This window comes from Kogia breviceps, chromosome 14 (genome assembly GCF_026419965.1).
Source record: "Kogia breviceps isolate mKogBre1 chromosome 14, mKogBre1 haplotype 1, whole genome shotgun sequence".
Taxonomy (NCBI): Eukaryota; Metazoa; Chordata; class Mammalia; order Artiodactyla; family Physeteridae; genus Kogia; species Kogia breviceps.
The window spans coordinates 76,858,012-76,881,309 of record NC_081323.1 but is presented as its reverse complement, the minus strand read 5'-3'; the positions used below and the strand labels follow the sequence as shown (position 1 = coordinate 76,881,309).

At 41.0% G+C, this 23,298-nt stretch overlaps 1 protein-coding gene across 5 annotated transcripts in view; it reads right to left on the bottom strand.

The window, feature by feature from the left end:
- The window catches only part of LOC131740634 (S-adenosyl-L-methionine-dependent tRNA 4-demethylwyosine synthase TYW1), a 156,336-nt gene that overhangs the window by 69,303 nt on the left and 63,735 nt on the right, over positions 1–23,298 (bottom strand). For all 5 annotated transcript variants that reach the window (XM_059036654.2, XM_059036655.2, XM_067014148.1 and 2 more), the window contains 2 exons: positions 14,857–15,034; positions 2,466–2,601 (listed from right to left, as the gene is read on the bottom strand). In XM_059036654.2, coding sequence (XP_058892637.1) covers positions 2,466–2,601; positions 14,857–15,034 — 314 coding nt within the window. The remainder of the gene's footprint in view (positions 1–2,465; positions 2,602–14,856; positions 15,035–23,298) is intronic.

Below are 23,298 nucleotides of genomic sequence, written 5' to 3'. Positions count from 1 at the left end.
AGATAACAGTATGGATGTTCTAATTGAAACATCTCAAATATCACTTTTAATTCAAAGTTTTCATTGAAAAACTCAAATGATTATCAGATGATAGTGATCATATATTTGACCCTAGCTAATAAGTGTAGTCACAACATAAATGTCTTATTTTTCAGTATTAAACAGCAGCAAAGTCAACCTTTCTTGATAGTATCTAATGTACCAATAATATCAGACATTCAGGGGCTTCCCTGGTGGCGCAGTGGTTGAGAGTCCGCCTGCCGATGCAGGGGACGCGGGTTCGTGCCCCGGTCTGGGAGGATCCCACGTGCCGCGGAGCGGCTGGGCCAGTGAGCCATGGCCGCTGAGCCTGCGCGTCCGGAGCCTGTGCTCCGCAGCGGGAGAGGCCACAACAATGAGAGGCCCGCGTACCGCAAAAAAAAAAAAAAAAAAAAAAAAATCAGACATTCAAAAGGAAATAACATAGCTTGAGTTAATTTAAAGAAAACTTTTTATTTTGACAGCAGCTTCCTGCTGCAGATCTTTCTTAAATGACAGTATAAACAATACAAGAATGAGAAACATAAACTAGTTGCTACAAAATGCTTAGAGAGCAATTGCCCTAATCTGAGAGCAGCTAGTTTAAACAGCCCAAGGAAACTTTTTCAACTAGAGTTATGTGGACACAATTATGATATTATATGTAAGAAGCTCATGGGTTAGAAAATATTGTAGAACTTTAAGTCAGTGCGTTACTATCAATGAGTCAATCCAGAGTACCTACAACTGAACTGGACATCCAAAGGCTTACTCGTGACTTCAAGATACGAATTCATTTTGTGGAAAATGTTGGCCAAGAGGCAAAAAGGAGGCTATTGAGCCATCCTGCTAATGCCTATTCCTCATCCTCCACACTCTGACTCAGGATATGGTCCAGATAACAATCTCGTATGTGTTTGAGACTACCAGCCCCTGCTGTTTACTTCCATCTAAATCCGTTCTGATTTTTATGCTATGTATCTCCTGTCTCAGCAATAAGCAATGCGGATACAGCTGAAGGTGGAGTCCAGAGACAAAGAAAATTTAGGAACCAAAAACCATCTGACTTGCTAGCTTTATAAATAATCCAAGACAGATCAGAAACCAATGCCTATTTTGAATGTCTTAAATAATGTCAGTGTTAATCACCAAAAAAGGCACTGATTTAACTTCTCAAGCATAAAAGCTGGGGGCCAGTGGGGAGGGGGGAGGTGCAAGGGGGTTCTGATCAGCTGAAAAGTCAAGAAAATGGGTACAGTACATCTCACTACTACAGAGCTCTGGGTGAGTCTCCACTCATTCATTCTTTTAGCAAACATTTATCAAATACCATTAACTATGTTGTGTTAGAATTCAGACCTGAGTAAGGAATCCAGTTGGGGAGAGAGAAGCTAGGATAAAACAGAGGAAATGAAGTGTATTTACACATATAAAACTTGGGAAGGGAGACGGGGCAGCTACTTGCAACTGAAAAAGGCTTCGCAGTAGAGGTAATAACGAAGCTGAGACTTGGAAGGTTGCACAGAATTTCTACAAGTCAAAGAAATGGAAAGAAAGGACAGTCTAGGTTCTGAGGAGGTAACCAAAGACTCGGGACAAGTGCTGGGCACACCTGAAGAAATAGCAAGACAAGCAAGGATGTGTAGCATTCCTGGGGAACATGGTGAAGGATGAGTCTAGAAACGTTCACTGTAGCCAGACAGCGATGGGGTGGGAATACCACAGTAAGTGCCGGGCAAAGGAGAGAAAGGCAGGTTTTCTGGGACAGTGACATCCATATATTTGGCTGCACATCAAAAATCACCCGGGATGTTTAAAATGCAGATTCTCAAATCCCCCTAGGAATAGGAAACTGTAATTTTTTAAGCTCCTGTAGTGACTGTCAGTAGATTTGGGTAAAGCAAGAGGAACTGCAGGGTAGAAGCAAAGAGAACAGAAAAGGGGAAATGGCTACAAGAGAAGAAGAGGTAGAACTAACAGAAAATACCAACTATTGACATAGGGGCCAATGGAAAAGAAGAACCAGAAGGTACCTTAGGTCTAAAAGAATAGGAAGACTTAAGAAGGGGCAACTGTTTGCAGGAAAAGACATTGGGGTCGGACATTCCGGGGTTGAGTTCCTTATTGGGTAGGAAATTTTGTTCTAGAAATTCAGGAAAATTAACTTCATATTTAAACATATACTATTTGCTGACACCTCTTCTAGGATTGCTATGTACTGCGCTTACCCGTGTTTTATTAATTAGCTTTGAGATTGTGCATCTCTCTCCTGAAATACATGAAGGACATATAATATATATAAGGCAGAGTGCTAGAAACTTAAGAGGAAGTCGATAAATATTTACTGAATAATAAAAGTGGAAGTCTAGAAAAAAGTTGAAGATTTTAGTCTTTTTTTTTTTTTAAAGAAAAAAATATCTTTTTTTTTAAGATGTCATAATTCTTACCTTTGCAGCCAAGGCTTTTAAACTGTCGAGGAATCTTTGCCAGAAATCCTTGAAGAGCGGGCGGTCAATTTTCTTCAGGCTCTCTTTGGTGCTGGCGTCCACACTGACGTATAGCTGGGTAACTGGTTTGAGGCTCCTTGGTAATTTAAAATTAAAAAAAAAAAAAAAAAAAAAAAACAATAGAAGAAGAAAATTATGCCTAAGTCGGGCTTTCATGATGTTAAATTTACAATCTGTAACAGATGTGATGATTAAACATTTCACTGGGGTCTAGAGGGTTCTGCTTCTCCCAGAAGATTGAAGCCATGATTTTAATGTGACAGAATGGGATGTCAGTCGGTTATTTTTTAATATGACTGGACACCATCCCTAATAAACTGAAAACATTTGATTACTTAAAATTGGTCTCTCTTCAAACACTAAATTTTAGTGGAAAATAAAACAAGATCAGGCTTTAGGTCTGGCACCATCAGCTCAGCACAATTACAAGGGGTTCTCGGACCAAAGTTTCTTCATAAACTCTGCCACTTAAGACTTCTACAGGGGTCTGTGCTTACGGGCCACCTCCCATCATCAATTTGCTGATGGATGTTTTCTAAGGAACAAGAATAAGGCTTCTTTGAAGGGCACAGAGCCACACCAATGCCTCACCTATGCCTCTGAGAGCAGGAGTGGGTTTAAAGTCAAGCCCTGTGCGGGCAAACAATGACCCATTTAGGGAGCCATAAGCAATGCAGAGTTAGAAAAAGAGCAGCCAAGCACTTACAAAAGAGCACAACCCAGAAGAAAAATGTATGTTGTAGATTCTTTATCTTTCTTTGCCTTCTTAATCCGCATCCATGCGTACCACTCATTCTCCACTTCGCTCAAATTCACTGACTCATTTCACAATGTCATCATCTACCACATTTCTTGCCAGTTGTTTTAAGCCCAGATTGTACTTTTTCCAGAGCCTCTCTGTTCTCCCTTCAAATAGGTCTCATAATTCACTCTCTTCAATAAATTTCAAAGTAGAAAGAAATTCCCCCTTAATAATCCTCTGACCAAATTCTCCCATTATTAATTTGCTATAACTATTCCATAATTTGTATTTACCCCTAGAATGTTATTTATACATTTTTTGTTTCAAAGTCTAGGCACTTTTAAAAACTGCTACATAATTCACATGCCATAAAATTCACCATCAAAGTGGTTTATGTGCTTTTTATATCTATCAGTATTGGCCTTACCAATCTTTGAGTGGAGGACCTTGAAGGACAGGAGCTCTATTTTTCTTTTTATCCATCCATATAGGTAGACACTTAAAGCTACTTTTTAGTGGATATTGTTGACTTCAGCTGACAGAACTTTTAAGGAAATGTAGGCCAAACAAATGCTTGTAATCATCTGGCTTAGTGACATATGGAAAAATCAGAAGGGCCTGAACCCAAAGTTGTTAAAAGTGGAGAAGCTCTGACCAAAGTTAGGAAAGAATGATTAAAACACTGGCAGACTCTCATTGCTTTAATCCCTCTCCAATACTGATATAACGGAATCCTTGAAAGTTCAATAATGTGTCACTACTGACCAAAGGACATCAATTACTAGAAATGCAAAACAACAGCATACTGTAATGGCAGCATTTTGTCTCACCACCCCTTTTGCTGGGGCCTCTTTAATAACAGACAAGCTACTTTAACTGGATTTTATGTTTTACAAAAATAAAAAGGATTGTATTAATGAATACGGCTGGCTATCATCATCTGATACTCACAGGACTTTGTCATAAAGCTGCCTGATGCAAAATGGGAACTGGCCTGACCTTTTCACTACGCCGCCATAACTACTTCAAGAGTATCAACAGTAAATTCCAAAGGCCATAGTGGTCTTACAAACCACCACCATTGTGCAAAAAAAAAAAAAAAAAAAAGTAGTCCTGGACATTGACACTAGCAATAAGGAATTTTTGACATTACTAAATGTCTGAGGTGCTATAATCAGGAATTTTATAGCTCTTTGGCCAGGGATCAGAGGAAGAATGGAGAAGAGGAAAACCCCAAGGAATTGTAGAGCTCATTCCTAAGGGGCTCAAAAGGAGTAAACAGACACTGGAGAAATTTTCTGAGCCTCAGGGATCTTATGTCTGCCTGCTATTGGTCTCTGTTCCCCGTGACAGGTGATGAGGCCCCAAGCACAGTCACTTGGCCGTCTCCATTCTATTCAGAGATAGGATCATTTTAGTTATATCCTTAAAACCATCATAATAATTCCTGTGTCTCAGAATCTCACATTGCTGTGGAGAACAATTTAAAAGGACTATACAATAAAAGGGATATATAACTCTGAGCCCAATCCCCAGTGAAAATACCCTATGAATCTTGATATGATTTTTGTGATGACCTTCATCCTGCTAATTTTAAATCTCTGAGTTATGAATGATCATATATAGAAAAACATTGCAATTGAACATAAAAATCCCTCTCCCTTCTTCCCTTCCTGTAGAGATTAGGCCTCATTCTACCTAGAATAATCAATAATCATATCAAGATCCTACCTAGAATGAAACCTCCTCATCTCTACAGAAAGGAAAAAAGGGAGAGAGATTTATGTTTGTAAGAAATCTAGAGGCTTCAATAGTAACTTTGAGGCTCCTACTGGACAAAAAAATAACCAAAGTGACCCAAATATCCAATACTTATATGTGAAATCTATCCAAAAAAGGGACAGTTTCAATTAGCTATTTCCTTCCCTGTGTTATGGGCCACAGTCTCTTGTTTCTGTGTCTAGTTCATGTTTTTTTTTTTAACAAAAGCTGGACATTTTAAATAATATTATTTGGCAATTCTACATCAGATATCTCCCAACCCAGGGGTGTTATTTTTTTTTTCTTTTCTGTCTGTTTGCTGTTTTTGTTGTTACTGAACTAATTTGGTAAATTCTGCATTCTTGGTTGTGTTTAACCACTAAAATCCCTGTTTGATTAGCTTAGTGGTCAGGTAAGGATTAGACATAGATATCCTTAAATGACTTCAATCAATAAGTCTCCTAGCCTTTGCTGAGAGGCTCTATGTGTGTATATTAGGGCACACCTTTGATGTCCAGGCAGGCATTTGACAACTGTGCCTTAGCTTTCACTGTCTACCTGCTCAAGACATCAATATATCAAGTGGAGGTGGGCATATAGGGCCTTTTCAAGTCTTCCCTGGCTTACCCACAGTCCTGCCCGTGTACATGGTCTTCTAGATTTCCAGGAACATGCTGGAGCTTCTCAAAGTCCCCTACAAAAATCTCATTCCCTGGCTTTTCCTTGTAAGCATTTGGTTAGCTTCCTGTTTGCCCCAAGGGTTACTGCTGCCTCAGGCAGCTCCGAAGTTAAACAATTGCTGATAATTGTTTATGAGAAACACGGGAGACAAAGGCTTTCTGTGCTGAACAAACTCTGAGTCACTTCTAACAAACACAACCCCTGTGAGTTAGTTTCCGGAGAACTGCCACACATACCATATAATGACAGTTCTCCAGGCATGGGAATTTGAAAGAGTTCCAACTGTTTTGTCCCTTCCCCTGGCTGCCAGGCTACGTTTTTACCATGACTGTAGGCTACTAGTTTGCAGAGCTGGAGAAGTTGGAATGGAATAAGGACATGTTAACACATCACAAAGCTTACTGTTCATATTGCAATTCAGCTAATTTTCTGAGGAACAGTGGGTTTTCACCACAGCCTACTTTAACCCATTTCTAAGCCAAGTTTCAATCCCGAGCCTTAAAAGACAAATCTTTTTTTAATTTAACTTAGTTGTTTTTTGCCTCCTCTTTACTGTACAGAGCCTGGATCCAAAGAAAAAGGGCCATCCCCATACCCACACATACCCCTCAACAAAAGCCTTCAGTTTCTACTTTAGCCACTGGCTTCTCAGAATCCAAAACTCAAATATTCTAGTGTACTGTTGCAAGAAGTCTTGGGAGAAAAAAAGACCACTGCGGTATTCAAAATATTTTTGTATTGTTAATACATATCATAGAAACACTGTTGTTGTTTTTTTTTTTTTTTTTTTTTGGCCATGCCATGCGGCTCGCAGGATTTTAGCTTCCCCGACCAGGGACTGAACCCAGGCCCCCAGCAGTGGAAGCATGGAGTCCTCACCATTGGACCACCAGGAAATTCCCTAGAAATACATTTTTGACATGAGAATAAAAATACTATTTACTGGGGGCAAAAAAACGTTCCTCAGGTTGTTGCATACCTCTGGTTAAGAATTTGATTCTGACAACTTTTGCTGGTATTCTCACTGTTTTTATAGAAGAGTAGGTTTTGAAGGTCTATACTCTGCTATTTCTAATAACCAACAAACAAGTTTTGTTTTTATTTCCATCACATTCATCACAATATTTCCTATGTCCATTGTGATTTCTTCTTTGACCCATAAGCAAATGAAAAGTGCATTGCTTAAATTATAAGCATACTGGAATATTCTAGTTATCTTTTTGTATTGATTTGTAGTTTAACTGCATTGTGTTCACCTATCATGATCTAAATGATTGCAATACTTTCTTGTAACTTGCTATAATGCCCAGCATATGGCCATTTGGTAATTTTTCTGAGTGCAAGTCCTGTACTCTTAAAAGGAATTTATATTCCAAAGTTTCTCAATTCAATACTCTATTTCTGTTAATACATGCTAAATTTGCTAATTTAGTTGTTCAAATTTTCACTACTATTCCTGATTTTGATTTGCCTGTTTTATCAGTTTGAGAGAAATGTGTTAAAAACTTACTATTTCTCCTTACAGTTCTGTCAATTTTTTTTTTTTTTTAGACTTTTTTTTTTTTTTTTTTTTTTTTGTGATATGCGGGCCTCTCACTGTTGTGGCCTCTCCCGTTGCGAAGCACAGGCTCCGGACGCGCAGGCTCAGCGGCCATGGCTCACGGGCCCAGCCGCGCCGCGGCACGTGGGATCTTCCCGGACCGGGGCGCGAACCCGTGTCCCCTGCATCGGCAGGCGGACCCCCAACCACTGCGCCACCAGGGAAGCCCCAGTTCTGTCAATTTTGAGATTATGTTACTGACTGTTGAAAAATTTTGAATTATTATATTGTTTTATGTTCCTGGTAGGTTTAATATTTTATTATTAAGAAATGTTCCAGGGGCTTCCCTGGTGGTATAGTGGTTGAGAGTCCGCCTGCCGATGCAGGGGACGCGGGTTCGTGCCCCGGTCTGGGAGGATCCCACATACCGTGGAGCGGCTGGGCCCATGAGCCATGGCCGCTGAGCCTGCGCGTCCGGAGCCTGTGCTCCGCAACGGGAGAGGCCACGACAGTGAGAGGCCCACGTACCAAAAACAAAACAAAACAAAAGAACAACAAAAAAAGAAATGTTCCATCTTATCTCAAGCTATGGTTCTTGCCTTAAAGTATACTTGACCAATATTACTTAGCCTACCTTTCCAAGCTGCTTTTCATGTATTATCTCATACACTAACAATGCCACGATAAGGTAATCATTATTATTGCAATCATTTTACAGATGAGGAAACTGGGCACTGAGAAGTTATCTTCCCAGTGTCAGAAAGACAGCAAGAGATACAGTCAAGATTCAAACCCAGGTCTCTTCTAGACAGAGCACAAGCTCTTCGTCACTTCACTGTGCTGCCTGTCTCTTTTTTTTTTTAGCCCATCCAGAAACATAGTTTTGAAAAGTGTCCCATCAATTCACAGACACAAAAGAAGACTATATTTTAAACTTAATACAAACAAAACAGGCTGGGAGAAAAAAAAACTTCTATTGAAAGGATCAGGTAGTATTTATAATCAATCTTCATTTCATTGTTAACTGTTACCTATAGCCACTTTGAGCTGATACATACAAGAAAACTTTATTTTTATTAAAATTCATGCATTTCTTGATACATTTACTAAGTAATATGTGAAGAGATGTCCAATTTATAGAGGTTCTCTAACACATATAGTGAATATCTTAGCAAAAACTAGAGAAAACAAAACATAAAGCAAACAAAATAACAGAAATACAAGTGGAAGAAGAGAACAAATGAAGTTCACACATAGTTTCAATGAAGGTGCTCAAAAGTAAATGTACACCAGGACAAATTCTGTGGTGGTGGAGGAGGTGTAGGAAGTTAAATGTTAATCGTGTCATAGTTAAAAATGGAACACAGCTCTGTCTTCTTATGATAAGCCTGCTAGCAGGAAGAAAGCTTTGAATTAACTGTACTTAACACAAAAGAAAAATTTTAAGATTTTAAATGTAAACTTAAAAATAATATAAAATAGTTAAGAAAATCGTGTAGAAGAAGGGGTAGACAAAATAATTAGCTACTAAAGGTATCAGAAAAAGGCCTTAAAAAGTCTGGTTAAAATGTTAAACCTTGTATTGCTACTGATGGGAGTAGTTGTTTTTATACCTTTTAAAAATAATAAAAAGATTCTGCTAAAAAATTTTTAAAAAGAAAATCGTGTAGAGGTGAACTAAAGATGAAGCTAAGAGTGAGCCAGTCAACAAAGGGCTGAACATTTGACTCTAAATCCTCTTACGCTCATAAAGAGACACAGTTATAGGATTCAAACGACCACAAAGTAAGCACAAACTAGGTTCAGTGTTTCTCAACAACTTCCTTACCTTACAACATGCTCTACTTTTAGCAAGATGTCTCATGTAGGTCTTTGACATCTTAGCACAGAACAATTTACAGGAGGTAATGGCAGGGAGCGCTCTAGTGGTACAGTGATACCCAGGTGTGATGGGCCTTTCTGACTGCAGGGCTGAATGCAAGCATATATCATACAGTCTCAAGAATAAGAGTCCTAAACTCACATGTCTGCAGGAACCAAGAATATAATGTGAGTCAACCAAGACACTTTTTTATTTATTTATCTATTTATTTAATAAATTTATTTATTTATTTTTAAAAATTTGTTTATTTTATTTATTTATTTTTGGCTGCATTGGGTCTTTGTTGTTACACGCAGGCTTTCTCTAGTTGTGGTAAGCGGGGGCTACTTTTTGTTGCAGTGTGTGGGCTTCTCATCGCAGTGGCTTCTCTCGTTGTGGAGCACGGGTTCTAGGTGTGTGGGCTTCAGTAGTTGTGGCGCACGGGCTCAGCAGTTGTGGCTCACGGGCTCTAGAGCACAGGCTTGGTAGCTGTGGCACGTGGGCTTAGTTGCTCCGTGGCATGTGGGGTCTTCTGGGCCAGGGCTCAAACCTGTGTCTCCTACATTGGCAGGCGGATTCTTAACCACTGCACCACCCGGGAAGCCCAAGCAAGCCACTTCTAAAGGAAAAAGAAGTTCTTTGGACACCAAAACACAGACTACATGTGAAACATTCAAGAATATTCTTTCCTTACTCAAAGCAAGATGCTTCCATTTTTCTTGTATGCGGTACTCTGTCTCCCTTCCGTTGTTTCATGTCTGTTAGAAATGGCGACAGAAATTTCTCTGCTATAAGAGAATCTACAGTGCAATCCCTCTGACAGGTGGCACATGAGACTCAGCCTCAGGGCTGAGGAGACAGCAAAGGGGTAGAGAGCATGGCAAACTGAAAGGCAGAGGCTTTACCGAAAAGACAGCCATTCCTTGCTGTGATATTGTCAGACGATCAGGAATACACGTGCGGTCTTTGTCCCTAGTTCCTGACACAGAGCTCCTAAAACTCTTGGTATTTCCCGAGTGACAGAGGTGAGAGAAGTGCCTTTTGTTATCTATGATAAGCCCCTTTCAACCATGTAAGAATTTATGATAATGAGGTGACTCCTGATGCACCCATGGACACATTCCAGGGAGGGGCTGGTGCCCGAAGAACCGGCCTCGTGATTAGAGGGTTGGCACTTTCAGTCCCCCTGCAACCTCTAGGAGAGGGAGAGGGGCTAGAGGTTGAGCTAATCACCAATGAGCAATCACACTGATTTCATCAATGCTGCCTATCTAATGAAACCTCCATAAAACCCTCCCACAGGACGGCTTCAGAGAGCTTCCGGGATGGTGAGCACATTGGGTGCTGGGAGGGTGATGCGTCTGGAGAGGGTGGGGAAGCCCAGGGTCCTTTTTCCCACATCTTGTCCCATGCAACCCTTCTATCCAGCTGTTTCTGAGTTGGAGTCTTTATAATAAACTAGTAACAGTAACTGAATTGTTTTCCCCAAGCTCTGTGAACTGTTCTAGCAAATTATTAAACCGAAGCAGGGGTTGTGCGACACCCCAATGTACCGTCGGTTCATCAGAAGGACAGGTGGCAGCCTGGGACTACGACTGGTGTCTGAAGTAGGGGGCAGCCTGGGACTGGGTCCTGACCCTGTGAGGTCTGTGCTAACTCCAGGGAGATAGTGTCAGGATGGAACTGAACTGCAGGACACCTAGCTGGTGCCTGCAGAGAATTAGAGGACTGCTTGGTGTGGGAAAAAAAACACACATCCGGTGTTAGAAGTGTTGTGAGTAAAAAAACAGACACGAGTGAAGTGTTCTGGTGTTGTAAAAACAGCACTTCATACTTGGCTCTTGACAATTTTTGCCAGATTGTCTTTTTTTCCCAAAGTCAGAAATCTCTTTTATGAAAAATTTCTGGATTTTAAATGTTGACTAAAAAAAGAAAAAAAAAGTTTCTAAACATGCTACAGGACAAATAAAACCTACTCCTTATCAATTGCCAGTTTGAGACTTCTGGTCTCAAGAACTCTCCAAGCTTTCTCACATAATTAATTAAGTTCCTGAAAAAGACTGAGTCCTGGTACTTTCAAGGTTATCCTCCTTGTACAAAGCAGAGCCTGCTGTGCTATTCAGTAGAGTACAAACATGGCCATAAACTCTCCCTCTCCTTGTACCCATGTCCCTTTGTGATGCAGCTTTGAGTGCCCCCACTGACTCCAAGCTTGGCCACATGACGTGCTTTAGCCAAGGAGAAGTGAGCAAATGTGACACAAGCAGAGGCTTGAACGATGCCTGTGTGTTGGAGTTTATCCTTTCTTGCTGTTCATTGAAACCCTGCCACCATGTGGTCAACTTCAGACTTGCTGGAGGATAAGAAGCTACACGAATAGAGGCCCCAGTTGTCCCAGGCAAGGCCATTATAAACCAGCCATCCCAGCATATCTGCCAACTGACTAGACACATGAACAACACTGAGACCAGCAAAGCCAGCCAAGATGAAAAGACCTCCCAGCCGATTCACAGAACTACAAGTTAAATGAATCGTTGCTAGTTTGACTGAGTCAGTTTTAAGGCAAGTGGTTACAGCAAAAGATAACTGATACATGCTACAGTGTATCATATATCAGTTTTACGCCTATCAAAAATACCATTATAGGGGCTTCCCTGGTGGCGCAGTGGTTAAGAATCTGCCTGCCAATGCTGGGGACACGGGTTCGAGCCCTGGTCTGGGAAGATCCCACATGCCGCGGAGCAACTATACCCATGTGCCACAGCTACCGAGCCTGAGCTCTAGAGCCCGCGAGCCACAACTACTGAGCCTGCGTGCCACAACTGCTGAAGCCCACGTGCTCTAGAGCCCATGCTCCACAGCAAGAGAAGCCACCACAACAAGAAGCCCGCGCACCGTAACAAAGAGTAGCTCCTGCTTGCCACAACTAGAGAAAGCCTGCACGCAGCAACGAAGACCCAACACGGCCAAAAATAAATAAAAATAAAATTAATTAATTAAATTAAAAAAAAAACATTAGAAAGGCACTTATTTTTGTGGAACTAAGAAGGCTTTTTCTCAAGAGAAAGGGGTTTTTTTTGTGCAATCACCACCAGCTCTATCATTAACATTAAGTGTCTTACACATTCTTGTCACTTTTATTAATTAGCCTCTATGTCGACAAACAAAAACATAAAGCTACCTAGAATGCAAAAGCTTTCTCATTTGCCTAAGGTGTCTGCTTCTATCTTCAACAAATCCTCCAGGACCACTCACTGTGAAAACTCCCTTCAGTGGGAGAACTGTCAGCAAAGAGCCACATGCTTTGGAGCTGGAGGGGAGACTGAGATCCTTTTCAAGAAACGTTAAGTATCCTGAAAAGGCCACCGGCCTGAATGTAATGCTTGCATGTGGGTCAAGGGAAGGCTAGTTGACAAAGTCAAGATCTTCTTCAAAAGATACCAAAAGAGTATGGGTTAGGCACTGTAGTAATTTAGAAATTTTTTATTAAAAAAAAAATTAGTACACAGCCAACCACCCAGAGAATATTATTACTTCCTAGTGTATGCTCAAAGATAAAATGGTTGCAAGAGGTTCATCTAACAACTGATTTGAATGAGCAAAGTGCATCAACATTAGGGGTAACTTCCAAAATCCATGATCTCTGTGCTATATTAGTAAATCTACAGCCTTGTTTTTCTATAGGACACCAGAGACAATTGGTATTTAGAGTCCTCCTAATTCACGGAAATAAAACAATATTATCTGCACCTAGGAAATTTCTCTTTCCATTTTCTCTTGGACCACTTTCAAGTACATATCTTATTTAATTCTCTATCATTTTCCTCAATCCATAATGGCATTCACAAGGAATACCATGTATTATCAAACAATGAATCATCCTCTCTGGTTATTATCTTACATGCCACTCCTGGAACATTCAATTCTTTTTAGGCATTACAGTAGGCCCTCTGTATCTGAGGGTTCCACGTCCACGTATTCAACCAACTACAAATCAAAAATATTCTAGGGAAAAAAAAATTCCAGAAAGTTCCCCAAGGCAAACCTTGAATCTGCCATGTGCCAGCAGCTATTTACACAGCATTTACAATGTATCAGGTATTATAAATAATTTAGGGATGATTTAAAGGGTATGAGAGGATATGTGTGGGTTATATGTAAATACTATACCATTTTATAAAAGGAACTTGAGCATCAGTGGGGTTTGATATTTGCAGGGAGTCCTGGAACCAGTCCTCCTCAGATACCAGGGACGACTGCATGTCTTAAATTTGGGATAGACTGCTTTTTTCTCTGTGTGTGTGTGTGTGGGGGGGGGGGGTGCGTATCCCAACACCACTCTATCTGAACCCCGCCTGCTTTTTTCTATGTGTGTGTGTGGGGGGGGGGGTGCATATCCCAACACCACTCTATCTGAACCCCGCCCTCATGAGCCACTTGAAAAGTCAAAGATCTTAACATAAAATTTTAAAAAAAGGAACGGTGACCCTATGCAAAATGTACACACTGACTTTTTAAAAACCTTTCCCTTTTAACTTTTTATACAACTTCAAAAAGTAATATTTTAGCTATCTTTGTGACAATGTTACTGATTTTCACTTTACTGCCTGGTAACTAATAATTTTAATCAACTCTTTGATTTCCTATGATGCTAAATTCTAAACCAAGCACCTACAGTGTGCCAGGAATTATACTAGTGGCATAAAGATAAATAAGCAGGGGTCACTGGCCCAGGGACTCACAGTCTAATGAAGAAGGCACAAGTAAGTGATAACCAAGTAAAATTTAATGGTTTTGGTATTATAATACGCGTATAGTTCAAGTATAATACAAAATCAGGTCATTTCCAGGTCCCAGGAGACGGTCATCTCTACCTGGAGAGCCCTCCCAGTCATCCAAACCAACCACATCATCTTACCTCCTAAACCCGCTCCTTCCTCACATGATTCCCTCGACTGTTACCGGGCCCCACAGTCCTAGCAATCAACATGGCTGGAACTTTCCGAGTCATCAGTTAAGTCCTCTTCTGCGCAGGACTCACAGAGCCATACAAACAGTTTGCCAAGCTTATCATGCCTCAGTGATACCTCTTTTAAGACTCCTCATTCTGTCTCACTCTCATCCTTTTAACTCTTACCTAGACAAACGTATAATCTCCTACCCAGTTTCCTGCTTCTTGGCTCACCCACTTTACATCTGCCGGCAGACTACTCTGCAGAAAGCAAGATCTTTCTAAAGAACAGCATTTGAAGCCCTCTGCAATCTTGTCCCAACCTTTCCAACCTGGGTTCCAGCTGCCAGTCTCTTTTGCACACCTTGTGGTCCTAATCAACTGTATTTTCATAATGGTATCCCAAATACCCCAACTCTGTATCTTTCTCGGACAGTTTTTCTTAAAAATCTACAGTTTCCTATCTCCCCAAGTACCCATCCCAGCCATATTTTAAGAACCAAATTTAATGAAGCCTTTTCTGAGAAGTTTTACCCTGCTTCTCTCATCTAAAAAAAAATTGCTTTCTCTTTTGAATTCCCCCAGACATTTATTTGTGTCTCTATTTCTTAAACTAATGTTATCTTCCCCGATAGAATGGATTTTTAAAAGCAGGAGCTCTGGCCCCTCAAAGCCAACATGTGTATGTACTTAGTAATCAGTAAATCCTTTCTGAATATATTAATGCCTCTTAGTTTTACTTTTCAGTCAAACACAGAGTCAAGCAGCAGTATCTTAACAAGCTGGACCACTCACCTGATTTCCGCAGGGAACTGTGCATTTGTGACCAGGAAACTGGAGATTTTACACTCGTGGAGTAGCTTCAAAAACCTGTTGATTTCTGGGTACATGATGGGCTCTCCCACAAGGGATAATGCACAGTGCTTTACTGTCATTCCTTCCTCAAAGCGTTCCTCTCTGACACCTGGTACTCCTGAAGAACATGGTGGAAAGGAACAAGTTCAACAAGGCACAGATAGAGGACATCACTTTCATTTTTCTTAATTAAAATTTTTCAAATTTTTCTTAATGGTTCTTTGATTTTAGAGGGTAAAATTACTTTTGATACCAGCCAAATAATACAAAACAAGAGCCCGGGGGCGGGGGGCAACCCTAACATTATTAAACCAGAAAAAAAAACCCTAGAATTATTGTATCAGCCATCTCATCCTTGGTTTTAGTACTAATTAAACTACATCAATACAAGCAGGCAAAACTAACTTTGTTATTAGCTAATTATTTGAAACACAGAATGTATTACTTTCCATAATTTGCTTAGCTCTGCATTCTTTCATGTTGGTCTAAGACAATGAACTCAGTATAGCTGCATAAGGAAAGCCTCTCCTATACCAATCATTGCCGCCTTCATTCCTCAAGTATTTTGAATTGGGAAACTAAATGCAGTCGGTCCAAAAGAACAGAGAGAAAAAGAAGCCTGCAGTTCTCACCTTTGGCTTCATATTGGAATCACCTGGAGAGTATCGTAAACCACGGCAGCCTACGTCCACTGCCAAAGATTCTGTTTAAGTGGAGTGGATGCAAGCCAGAGTAACGGGAGCTTTAAAAGTTCCTCAGGTGATTCTAATGTGCAGCCAAAGTGAAAAAACACTGCATAAACCAGAGGCCCCCAAACTTATATGCCAACTAGAATCACCTTGGAACTGTCAACGTTCCAAATTCCAGGCCACAGCACAGACCAATGAAATCACCATCTCCGGGGGAGGCGCAGAGGCATCAGGAGCTTTTGAAGCTCCCCAGGTGATCCCAATATGCAGACAAGCTTGGGGAACCACTGCCGCACACCATGGGTTCTCGACCCTAGTTAAGACATTGAGAAATAACCCAAAGAACTTTAAAAAAATCCCAGCATCCAGGCAGTATCCCAAGCCAATTAAATCGCAACCTCTAGGGATGAGAGCCTGAGACAGCCTTATTTTTTAAATGGTCCCCATGTGATTAGAGTGGACAGGATGGGTTAAGCAGCACTGCTCTAGACTCGATGTACTGTAGGAAAGCAGGCATGAAAAAAAAAAAAAAAATAGAAAGCATGCCTGAAAGTCCCTCAATCTAACACAGAGTTTGAAAGACTTGGAAATTGCTTAAAAAGGCAAATAAAAACATATCTCCTTTACTTCAGATATTTCTAGCCATTACTCTAGTTTCTTTTTGAAGAACACATTCTCTCTAAAGGATACAGATTCCTCACCGAGACTGGTGGTATAGGAGGAAACATGTTCATATTCCCTCTCAGTCATTTATGAGCCATCTCTGAAAAGTAGTTTTCTTGACTGTAAGAAGTACTTACCCCAAAGAATGTTTCTTAGAATTAAATGAGATAATGCATGGAAAAGCTTTAGAAGAGGGCCTAGCACACACACAAAAAATTCATTAAGGATTTTTTCTTTTCGTCACCTTTATCCTGGTTTCTTAAAATGACTAAATCCCAGTCACTATCACCTTAAAGAACAACAACAAAAAAAAAATCTGGAGAAAATAAAGTTAGCTTTCACTGCTTGCTTGTGCTTTAGTTTCCAGGAAGTGACTTTATTTTACACACTCACACACAATCTACTTGGAAATAAGCAAGGGCAAGTAAATACCCAAGACATCAAACCAACATAAGGCATGCTAAAATCAAAACAATCTAAAAGTGGCAGCTTTTATCTTCTTTTATGACTACTTAACTGCAATTCTAAGAATGTATTTCATGTCAGTATTTGGGGGATGAATACTTTTTAAGTTATTGAAATCTAATATCTTAAGTGAATCAAGGTTTTAAATGAAACTTGATCTATAACGCAGTCTGTGTTGCCAAGACAACTCAGCATTAAGTATAAAATTTCCTTTTTGTTAAAAAAAAAAAAAAATCAGTAACTTAAATCTTGCCGGGAGAAGATGAGTAAGTAGAAGGGCAGATTTAATCAGAACTGCAAAATTAACCTAAAACTCAGAAAGCAGAATGACTGAGCGCTGGCTGGGCCCTAACCACTGGAAGTCAGACACACCAGGTCCAAATTCTTGCTCTACCACTAGGCTGGTCTGTGTCCTGGGTCAAGCCACTCACCCCCTCTATACCCATTCCCTAATCTATAAGATAGGGATTTCACATGCACACAGTTATAGGAATTCAATGAAATAAGCCACATGAAATAACAGGTCTGGTACCAGGCCCAGCACATAAGCATTCCAAAAAATCTTATTTTTATTACAGTAATTATTTAATGAATTGAAATAGAAATTCAATTATTTCCATTATTTTAAATAAAATGGTAATTCCATTCAACTCAACATACAGTTGACCCTTGAACAACAAGGGCTAGAACTGTGAAGGCCCACATATATGTGGATTTTTATATATGTGTGTGTGTGTGTGTGTGTGTGTGTGTGTGCATATATGTGTATATACACACACACACACAGGAAAATTTTTTGGAGATTTGTGACAATTTGAAAAAACTAGCAGATGCACCCCACAGCACAGAAAATTTAAGAACTTAGGTATATCACGAATGCATAAAATATATGTAGATACTTGTCTATTTTATCATTTACTACCATAAAATACACATAATTTTTTTTTTTTTTTTTGGCCAGCCACGCAGCATGCAGGATCTTCCCCAACCAGGGATGGAAACTTGGGAGCTCGGAGTCTTAACCACTGGACCGCCAGGGAAGTCCCAAATACACATAAATTTTTTAAAAGTTTAAAATGTATCAAAATGTGCTCACACAAACACTTAAGGACCACACACAGCACCATTCCCAGTCCAGAGAAATGTAAACAAACATGCAAAATGTAAAGCTGCAGTATTAAATCATAACTGCACAAAATTAATCATAGTACCGACTGTACCTCGGTAATAATTTCCTAGGATCTCCTGTTGCTACTGCACTGAGCGCAAGTGTTGCAAAGTATCTGCTTGAAACGCCACGCCACGTGAGGCTCATCATCTCCACGTGAGCAGTTCATCTCTCCAGTCAATTGCAAATCGCAGTAAAAGGAAACCTCTCGCAGTTCTCTGGTAGGTTTCATCATGTTTGTGCAATACCATGAACCTTGAAATAATACCACGGGACCCCCACGATGTGCCACTAGTGATGCTGGAAGTGCTCCCAAGAAGCAGAGAAAAATCATCACATGACAAGAAAAGGGGGAATGGCTTGATATGTACCGCAGATCCAGATCTGCAGCTGCCATTGGCTGCCACTTCAAGATAAGTGAGTCCAGTGTAAGGACCACTGTTAAAAAAAAAAGGAAATTCATGAAGCTGTCGCTGCAGCTACACCAGCAGGCGTGAAAACCTTGCGCTTTTTGCACAACACCTTTGTATCTCATATTGAAAATGCAGCTTTTATGTGGGTGCAGGATTGTTATAAAAAAAGGCATACCTATAGACGAATATGAGTCAGAAGGCGAAGTCATTATATGACAACTTAAAGCAAAAGGAAGGTGAAGAATCTACAGCTCGAGAATGTAATGCCAGCAAAGGATGGTTTGATGATTTTAGAAAGAGGTTTGGTTTTTAACATGTCAAGGTAACAGGAGAAGCAGCTTCTGCCAACCAAGAGGCAGCAAAGGAATTCCCAGCAAAGAAAATCATTGAGAAGAAAGGATATCTGCCGGAACGGGTTTTTAATGTAGTCAAAACTGCTCTATTCTGGGGTGCAAAAAAAAGCCTCAAGGGACATTTATTAGTAAGGAAGAGAAGCGAGCACCAGGACTTAAGGCAGGAAGGGGTAGGCTGACTCTACGGTGGTTCTGTGCAAATGCCGTCGGGTTTACGATCACGACTGCCCTCCTCTATAAAGTTGCTAAGCCCTGAGCCTTGGAGGGAAAAGATAAACACCAGCTGCCAGGCTTTTGGCTGTACAAAAAGAAGGCCTGGACAATGAGGACACTTATTCTGGACTGATTCCATGGATGCTTTGTCCCTGAAGTCAGGAAGTACCTTACTGGTAAGGGACTGTCTTTTAAAGTTCTTTTGATATTGGACAATGCCCCTGGCCATCCAGACCCCATGAGTTCAACACCAAAGGCGTCAAAGTGGTCTCCTTGCCCCCAAACACAACATCTCTAATTCAGCCTCTAGACCAGGGGGTCAGAAGGGCCTTTAAGGCTCATTACACATGGTCCTCTATGGAAAGGACTGTCAGATCCCTGACAGACAGAACATTAGGAAAGTCAGAAAGGATTTCACCACTGAAGATGCCATCCTTGTTCTAGAAAAATGTGTGAAAGCCATCAAGCCAAAACCAATAAATTCCTGCTACAGAAAACTGTGTCCATTTGTTGCACATGACTTCACAGGATTTACAACAGAGCCAATCAAGGAAATCACGAAAGAGATTGCGTATATAGTTAACAACAACAACAAAAAAAGGAAGGGCTTCAAGGTACGGGTCTTGGAGAAATTCAAGAGCTAGCAGACACCACACCAGAGGAGCGAGCAGAAGATGACTGCATGGAGATGAGCGCTTCCTAACCGGTACCAGGCGACGAGGAAGAAGACAGAGAAGCAGCAGTGCCAGAAGCCACATGGACACGAGGCAATCTCAGAAGCATTCGATTACTCAGGACTGCTTTTGACTTCTTTTACGAGGTGGACCCTCCTATGATACGGGCACTGAGACTAAAGCAAGTGGTGGAAGAAGGACTGGTACCATATAGAAACGCGTTTAGAGAAATGAAAAAGCAAAAAAGTCCGACAGAAATTACTATGTATTTACATAAAGTCACACCGAGTGTGCCTGCCTGCCTCTCCTGCCTCCCCTCCCCCACCCGAGACAGCAGGGAGATGCTGACATGTCCATGGAATCTGAGTAACATGGATGGCCGCGGCAGGGTTTTGAGAAGGGTGGCCTAAGAAGGGTGGCTCACGTTGGGTGCTATGTTGAGAACAGAGGGGCAAGCAGAGAGGCTAACCTGCCACAAGGCTATTACATAATCTAAGCAAGAAATGATGGTGGTCTGGACCAAGGTGGTGGCAGTGGAGGTGGCAAGAAGGCCTTATCAGCTGGGCCTATGTCAAAGGTATAGTCAAAGGCTCTACTTTGAAGGCATGTTTGAAAGATTTTCTAATGGATTGGATGTAGGTTATGAGAAACAGAGAGGTGTCAATGATTTCTATAAAGTTTTTGGCCTAAGCAAGAGTCACCATCAATTGAGACAAGCTGGTGGTAAGAAAGCCTTAGGGGTAACATGGGGGTAACAAGTATTGGGGGGGTGGGAAAGGGGGTGGAGGTAGATACCATGTGTTCAATGTTGGACATGTGAAGTTTAATATGTCTGTTAGATAGCTGAATGTGTGTCCAACATTCAGGTCTGGATTCTGGGAGAAAGGCCTAGGTGGAAATAAACACTTTTGCGAAATGGATGGTATTTCTATCCAAGGGCCCAAAGCAGATTACCAAGGCAAAAAGGGCAGTTAGAGAAGAGGACTGAAGTCTACGCAATCACGTATCTGAGGAAAGGAAGAGGGACCAACAAAGGACACTGGCAGGGAAGAATGAGGGAAACTTAAAGGCAGAGAGATCAACTGCCATCTTCTCTGAGAGCTACAGCTAATAAATATCAGACAACTACAAAATCAAACAAAAACCAAGACCAAAAAAAAGCCTGTGGATAAGGCTTTTAAAAGAAGAATTCTGGGATTTTAAAATTATCCTAATTTTCTCAAAAGTAAGGCACTGAGAATATGTAAAACCTTGGTTCTCTCCTTCAAGAAGCACATTTCTATTTCATGCTCACTGTCAGAGGCGATTACAGCGCTCCCCCAAAAACAAGGCCCTCAGGGACTCAACCTCACGCTGTCTTTCACTGTCCTCAAAGAAATATGTCAGAAAATAAGACATCCTCCAAATTTCTAATGGAAAGCAGGCCTGGAGCAGGAGGACAGCCCAGGCAACAGCAGACACTACATTTCAGTAGCAGATCTATAGGGATATTTCCCACTGTGTGTATGTCTGTCTCTCTCTCTCTCTCTCTCACTCACACACACAGAGCCTGTTCACTGCATGTTTCCCTAAACCTTATCCCTTTCACCTCTAAACTCTGCTTTGGTTTTGTTTTTTTGTTGTTGTTTTTGTTTTTTGGTTTGGAGGTTTTTGTTGTTGTTGTTAGTTTTATTTGTTTTTGTTTTTTCTTAAGCAAGTTTTGTGACATTTCTCTTAGCCTGAACAGCTTCCTGATCCTGAACAGTCACTACAGTCATATTAACCAGGAAGCACACCTTATCTCACTGAAAGATGCCAAAGCAGAAACTTAAGATTCCAGAATTTTTATCCTAAGGTCATAGCAATAAGCTGAATAACCCAGAAATAAAAATGACAGAAGGTTCAGGCTTCCCTGGTGGTGCAGTGGTTAGGAATCTGCCTGCCAACACAGGAGACATGGGTTCAAGCCCTGGTCTGGGAAGATCTCACATGCCATGGAGCAACTAGGCCCGTGAGCCACAACTACTGAGCCTGCGCTCTCGACCCCGCGAGCCACAACTACTGACCCCGCGTGCCACAACTACTGAAGCCCACGCGCCTAGAGCCAGTGCTCCACAACAAGAGAAGCCACCGCAATGAGAAGCCCGTACACCACAACGAAGAGTAGCCCCTGCTCGCCGCAACTAGAGAAAGCCCGCGCTCAGCAATGAAGACACAATGCAGCCAAAAATAAATAAATAAATATTTTTAAAAATGATATAAGGTTCAACGTAGAGTATTCCTAGAGTAGAGTATTCCAAAGAAATTGGGGGTTTTTTTGGGGGGGGTTGATTAACCCCCCTCTATTCTGAATACTTTCTTATGCCTTTTTTAAAATTGAGGTATAATTGATATGTGTGAGTATTCCTCTTTCTAAAGACTGGACCAATCAGAAATAAAACATTTTCTCCTTTATTCTCAAATAACAGTATAGTTCCTGGCCAAAGATGTTCCTAAGAACCCCTCCTGGCTGAAAGTCATATCTAATATATCTTTGATACAGCCACTTCTACTATGATGTTTATTTCATAAATAAGCTTCGGAAAACAATTAGCAGGTGGTGTTCTCTTCCCCGCCTCCCCGACATTCCTTTTGGATGTGTACTTCAGCACATCTCGTTCCTGAGGACCATCTGTTGGCGACCCTTTATTTTTCGCATTACTTCACTTCTAGCTTAAACTATAGATAAAAACATCTAGCAACAAATGATGTCATCTTCACCTTTGCACCTTCAGCACTGAGGATGTTCCTCACAAACAGCGTTCACTCACTTGATGTCAGCTGAACTGATGAGAAGCTGAGCTAAAGAAACCTGAACTCCATTCTCTGAAAACTATTTCTCCCTGCCATGGTGGTATTTAGAGGGGGCAGTGAGCATTTTGAAAAAAGGCCAAGTTGCACTGTAATTCTGACCTACTTGTAATCAATGTAAAGTTAATTTTGCATGCATATAAAGGGAAAGCTAATAAGAGTCATGGGAAGAAAGCTGGTTTAATGATCAATGAAATAGCTGAAAAGACAATGATTGCCCTTGGGATTGAGAATAGATGCATGAAAAGGAAATGTTTAAAAGATGAGTATACCTTCAAAATGTGCTCAAGGCTGGCCACTCAGCTAAAGCTGGACACTCAGAGGCAAAAACGAGAGTACACACAACAAGTCTCATCCTACACAAAATACGATCATCAAATGACTGAACCAAACCCACAGGAGAGAGCGGGTGATCATCAGGGGCTAGGAAAGCACCCTGTAAAACAGGACTCCAAGCTAGAGTAACGGAAATTATTAATGAGTGACCTCTAAGGAAAGGCTAAAGTGGAGATACCCAGAAAATGACAAACTAAGAAAGAAATGGAACTAATCATATTGTGGTAATTATTTCACAGTCTGTCTATATATCAAATTGTCATGCTGTACATGACACGATGCTATATATCAATTGTACCTCAGTAAACCTGGAAGAAAACACAGTGCTTACACAATGCTATATGTCAACTGTACCTCAGTAAACCTGGAAGAAAATAGTCATGTTAAAAATAATAATTTTGGGCTTCCCCGGTGGCACAGTGGTTGAGAATCTGCCTGCCAATGCAGGGGACACGGGTTCGATCCCTGGTCCGGGAAGATCCCACATGTCGTGGAGCGACTAAGCTCGTGTGCCACAACTACTGAGCCTGTGCTCTAGAGCCTGTGAGCCACAACTACTGAGCCCGCGTGCCACGACTA